A 6,175-nucleotide genomic window follows, 5' to 3' on the forward strand; every position below is an offset into this window, starting at 1 on the left:
ATTTTCATGGCAAGACACTGTGATGATTGACATTTACATCTTGTGTTATGATAAATCTGTGATATCAAGAAAGAATATATACTGCAAAAGTTCATAAAATATTTTAAAGGGTACAAATAAGCATAAAATCACTTCAGTTTGTTTTATTTATCAAAAACTGACTAGATATCAAAAAGTCTAAAAATTTACAATTCTTATACAAAAAAGTTATCTGTATATATCATTTAAAACATCAGTTTATTAGGAAAAAAACACTGGCCACACTTCACATAATTTGTGCAACATTATCTAACAGCATCATAATAATTTCCATATGATGTAAACTACAAGAAATTCAGCATAGTCAAAAGTCATGACTAATACAACCCTTTGCAAGACATGAGAACCTACTGGTACAATCAGGGATGAAGTGGTTAAACACAAACCCTCTTCTTCAGAGCTAAAAGAGGAGGAAAAATACCTCACATCCCCTAATAATATCTTATCATGTTCATTATCCATTACAAGATTACTACCTGATGAATTATTGGCACTGAAATATTCTTATTTTTGAGCAAGTTTCCCTGTGTAACAATGTATGCTAGATTACTGAACATCAGTATTTGGTAATATAATAAATGGCAAATAATTTGGAAAGTTTATGATCAGTGTAACTTGTATATGACTTTACATAACTGGAAGTGTTCATATAGTCTGTTATACAGGTATAAATAACCTGATTATCAGAAATTATGCATCAGTTATCAAATCAACTAAAATTCTGCAATCACATAAAAGAAAATAATCACAGTGGACGGTGATAATGTTTACCCATTTCTTAAAAATAATTCAATTTAGAATATGCAATCTGCAGGCACTGGCTTCACACAGAATTCTTATGATTAGCACCAGAAGTTATGCTCCTATTCCATGAGACAGAAGCACATAAATTCTCATACAAGACTATACATGTCCAAGAAATATAATTTGCTTCTTTATAAAAAGTCAAGCATATATTCAATACTCGTTTTAAAAACACATTTACACGATAAACATCTTGAGCTTAAACTTTATAAGACGTAAGAATCACAATGAGAAAATATAAAAAATCAAAATAATGGATCTGCACTAAGTCAGGCAACTATTGAAAAATCTGCAGCAACCATTTTACTAATCGTATTAGTCCATTAGATTGTGTAGGACCTTCTTAGTTCCTTCATATGCAAGGAAAAGTGCTCCAGTTGCAGGAAACGTTCTCACCACAGTGGGACCTAGCCCATTATAAAGAGCAGCCACACCTGAAAATAAAATCAGTATACATATTGGATGTTTAAATGAAAAAGGCAACATTAACATTACCCTTTCTGATTCAAATGACTATTCCTGTGGAATATCTAATTATAAGCCAAATTCATATTCATATATATAAATAGATACAGAAAAATAGTTTTTATCAGTACATTATAATTATCATAACAACATTGAAATACTAATAGCAAAAGATAAGGGCATGACTAGTATTGACTCGGTGAAGCCATATATGTGTCAACAAAATCAATGAACTAATCTCACATTGGAAATGGCATATATTTCATGCCATCCCAGCACAATCCTGTCCTTGAAACACTTTTTACAAATAAGGATCTGTTTCTAAGTCAGATAAAGAATCACATGAACCAACTGTTTTTGTAAGGCAAAAGGATGCTAAACCTTAATTCATGAGAGAAATGATTCATTCTAAATCATCATGTATAAAAACATATTAATTCTTCTAGTAAATATATACAAGATATTGATGTCATTTAATGCTACAAATGACAACAACTTAAACATTAATATATAAGAAAAAGATGTGATAAAAAGTAGAGAATATCTAAAATATTACATTTAAGGTCACTGACTACTACCCTACTAAGAAAGTATCACAAGTCAGGTTTGGGTAAATCTTTCATATATAATCACAGATTTCTTTATGAATAAAGACTTCTAAAGATGAATAGCAAAACACTCTTCCGTGCTGAGACAATGGAAGAAAAACCCACAATACAAAAACTAGATTTATTGAAAGTGAGCATAAACATGATGCAACGGACATAGAAAAACAAATTTGTGGGATTAACACCAAGTATCACAAATAAATATAGGGGATTTCCTTTTATTTATAGTCTATAATTTGGCTTATCAAATGGCTGAAGTAAATTTATAAATCTTGAATCATTACTATAAGTAAATAAATAATACACAAGTCATAACAATGACAAAAATAACAACATATCAAGTTTTAATTGACTACCATTTCACACTATTTACCTGTCACTATGGAAATCAGAGCAAATATTTGCAATGCTGTAATCAATTACCAAGTTATCTTAATAACAGAATATGCTGAGGCATAACATTGCTATAACAACTAATAAACATGAAAGTCATAACTCATGAAGATTCTGCTATTCATATCTGTAATATAATGGTTATTGCAACTGATAACAAGAGAAAAACTCACCTTCAGTTCTTAATATCTGCTTTGTAACTTTTATCATTGGCTCAGTTGAACCTGCAACTTGTATCCTTGATTTTACAACATCAGTAGGGAAAATGGCTGTCCAAAGAATAACCCCCGCAATGCCACCACAGATCATTGTCTTCAGAGGACCTATTTAGAAAAATGCAGACATCTAATTAATTTCTTTTTCCAGCGAAATACATTAATATATCTACTGACAATATTTTCCATTAACCCAAGAATTCACAAAGTTATCAGTAAAATAGATAGGTAAAAAGATACATAAGAAATATCATAAAAAAAAAAACATTTAAAATATACCAATTCCACTGACTTACCAATTTCATCTTTGGTTTTCCCTGGAGGAGTCATGAGGGCACGACTGGCCTCATACCCTCCAAAGAAGAAGAAATAACCAGGCATTTCTCTTGCGAAGGTTGAGGTTAGGCCTCGGAAGAGCCCTGGAATACCGTCAGACTTTAAAATCTGTCTCGTGAGCTTCCAGGGTCCTATCCTTTCCTGCATTAAAATAAAAGTGTAATTTTTGAAAGGGCTCTTCTCCCTCTCTCTCTCTCTCTCTCTCTCTCTCTCTCTCTCTCTCTCTCTCTCTCTCTCTCTCTCTCTCTCTCTCTCTCTCTCTCTCTCTCTCTCTCTCTCTCTGTCTCTTTTGCATATCCCTTCCCTTTCCTTCTTTACTCAATCCAAACCAACCCTACCCTACCCTACCCAACCGAACCCTATCCTACCTTACCCTACCCTACCCTACCCTACCCTACCCTGCCCTGCCCTGCCCTACTCTATCTTCCCTCATCAAGTTCAGTTCTTAATAGCCTACCCTATCGTATCCTTGCCTTTGCACTTTGCATACATGGTAAAAGAAAATAAGTTTATTTACTATAAGTCATTAACCATACCGTATAATGCATGTATCATTCATATTGTCCATATTACTTACAGGTTCCTTATTTTGCATTGTTGCCATTTCCCTCATAGCCTGTAGGCGACACTTGACCAGTTCCGTTGGACAGAGAGTTAAAGATGAAAAAAATGCCGCAAAAAATCCAGCAGATGCATTTGCAAAAGTCGAAAGGTCCTCCACTTTCTGTTGATTAGGAAATTTAATTTACTTATGTCATTCTCATAGGATGATTTATGAAAAAATAACGTAACCAAATATAAAATAATATAGATCCATAATATACTATTACTGAAAAGGTTAATAACAATAATGGTATTTAGGAATGTAAGGATGATAATGGTAATAGTAATAATGATGATGATAATAACAATAATAATAGTGAATGCATTATTTTCATTAACATCACAATACTGCTTATGGTAATTATCTAATATTTTATCTATCAATAACATTTACATTACCATTACAAAAAAATGGGAAGGTCAAATTTTAAAGACAAGCAAATTTAAAATATCTAACCTGAACACCAGTAGAATATGCCACAGCTTTCTGGCAAACACCATAAGCCGCAAAAAGAACCGAATTTTCAGCAATATTTGCAGCAAGGGCGGGAACTGTGCCTGCATAGAGACCCCTGACACCATCCCGTTTCAGAGTCTGAGAGAAACATCCTACCATGCCACGGTAGAGATCAGGAAAGGTCTGCATTTTGACTTTGACAGTATCCAGAGGTTGCCCAACATACACACTCGCGACACCACCTTTGAAAAGACAATTATATCTTACTTCATTCAAAGACTGAACAACAGCATTAAATCAATGAATAGTTACTATATTAATACCTAAGTTTACCTCAAGCATGTATCTTTGATAATAAACTGAAAGGAACACAATATTTTCATTCTTAAAAATATTACTATTTCGTATCAACTAAAACTACTTCTACTATTTTTCTTCCTTATTTTAAAACCTTGATAGTGACTGACCCTATCCAGTTAGTTAGCCCAGTGACCATGGGTTTATGTAAAGTTCACTGTAGTTTTTTTTGTGAATTTTGTTGCATACAGATTGTTCTACAAGTGTGTAGTCACCAAGGAGTCAATAAGCTGGCACTGTGAGGTAAACAGGTGGGATAGATAGGACTTATAATTGACTTTTTGATTTAGTAAATAAACTGAAATAACAGTGGACATGGAATTATGTCATGCCATCCACAGCCATCTGATTAATATCTAAAGCCCGGGGATCCAATACCTAGATTCAACCCTGCCCCCCTTAGCTACCTTCAACAATGGTCTAACTTATACTGATCTTGTCTTCACCTGCCCAGCCTCCTTTTTGAACTATATTCCAACTACCCTGCCCCAGGTTTTTTGCATCTAGGCTGGCTTCAAAACGTTCATAATAATATTGCAACTGCAGAACAATAATTAACAAACTTCTAAGGTGATCACAGACTATAGATACTCATAGCCCATGAAGTTTATAGAATCTGTTTGAACATCATAAAAGAAATCATTAAATAACCAGAAACCGCAAATGAATAGCCATATAAACACACATTCCACTTATAATTTCTGTCAATAGGAAATTGATTAACTTAGCAGATATTCTAAAAAAAAATATATAAAATAAATAAAATAAAATAAATAAAACACATAAATAAATAAATAAATAATAATAATCCTTACCCATAGAGCCGCCCATGAGGTCAATAAATGTGTCCTTTGTAATGCTGCATGATGACGGGTCCAATGCTCTCCTTCACAGCAGGCCAAGAAACTGAAAAATGTTTACTGTTTTAATGATGATGGTAACCATAATGAATGCAATGATAATGACAAATTATGATAATGATAGTGATGATGATGGAGATTATGATGATGATGATGATGATGATGATGACGATGATGATGCTGATGCTGATGCTGATGCTGATGACGATGATGATGACGATGACGATGGTTATGATAATGATAATGATTACAATAATGACAATGACAATGATAATGATAACCATAATAATAATAATAATAATAATAATAATAATAATAATAGTAATAATAATAATAATAACAATAATAATAATAATAATAATAATAATAATAATAATAATAATAATAATAATAATAATAATAACAGTAATAATGGTAATGATAATAATAACATCAGTAGCAATATGTTAATAACTATACTAAAAATAGTAATGATAATGATGATAATGATCATGATGATGATAAAGAGGAAGAGGATTGATGATAATGATTTCTATTAATATCCTAATCCTTATCCTTATTATTATCACAGTCATTATAATTACTATTACAATTACAACAATACTAAAAATATTAAAAATAATGATACTAACAGAGCTTACCAGCAGATGAAGTTGGAACCTCTAATTTTCCCCTCCCACTGTGTCCTGGAGTGTGTTGGGTAGTACAACCCCCTGGCGAGTCGAGTGCCCCTAGGCTCACCACATTTCTTAATAGCGACCTGAAAATACATTTGAGTGTTATATCAATATGAAAATGCATTATTCGAGTATTACTGGATGAGTGTAAAATGAATATCATTATATAATATAGCTAGACCTATAACAACATAAAGAGCGAAGTACATGATTAGATGACTCATATGTATCCAACACTAGCTGCATGTAAATCTGTGATTATCGGCAATTCTGCAAAAAAACACCAAACCTTCATCACATATGGTCTGGCAAGACAGTAGATCTCCCTGATCATTTATTTTCAACAAGGAACTGGTTCAAG

At 32.5% G+C, this 6,175-nt stretch overlaps 1 protein-coding gene across 1 annotated transcript in view; it reads right to left on the reverse strand.

The window, feature by feature from the left end:
* Positions 1-424: 424 nt before the first annotated feature.
* The window catches only part of LOC119583569 (mitochondrial ornithine transporter 1-like), an 8,854-nt gene continuing 3,103 nt past the window's right edge, over positions 425-6,175 (reverse strand). Inside the window, 8 exon segments of the mRNA XM_037932121.1 lie at positions 425-1,277; positions 2,483-2,632; positions 2,821-3,001; positions 3,438-3,584; positions 3,921-4,162; positions 5,093-5,129; positions 5,131-5,183; positions 5,779-5,897. Of these exon segments, the coding sequence (XP_037788049.1) occupies positions 1,159-1,277; positions 2,483-2,632; positions 2,821-3,001; positions 3,438-3,584; positions 3,921-4,162; positions 5,093-5,129; positions 5,131-5,183; positions 5,779-5,897 (1,048 nt within the window). The 3' untranslated portion in view covers positions 425-1,158.

This window comes from Penaeus monodon, chromosome 17 (assembly GCF_015228065.2).
Source record: "Penaeus monodon isolate SGIC_2016 chromosome 17, NSTDA_Pmon_1, whole genome shotgun sequence".
Taxonomy (NCBI): domain Eukaryota; kingdom Metazoa; phylum Arthropoda; class Malacostraca; order Decapoda; family Penaeidae; genus Penaeus; species Penaeus monodon.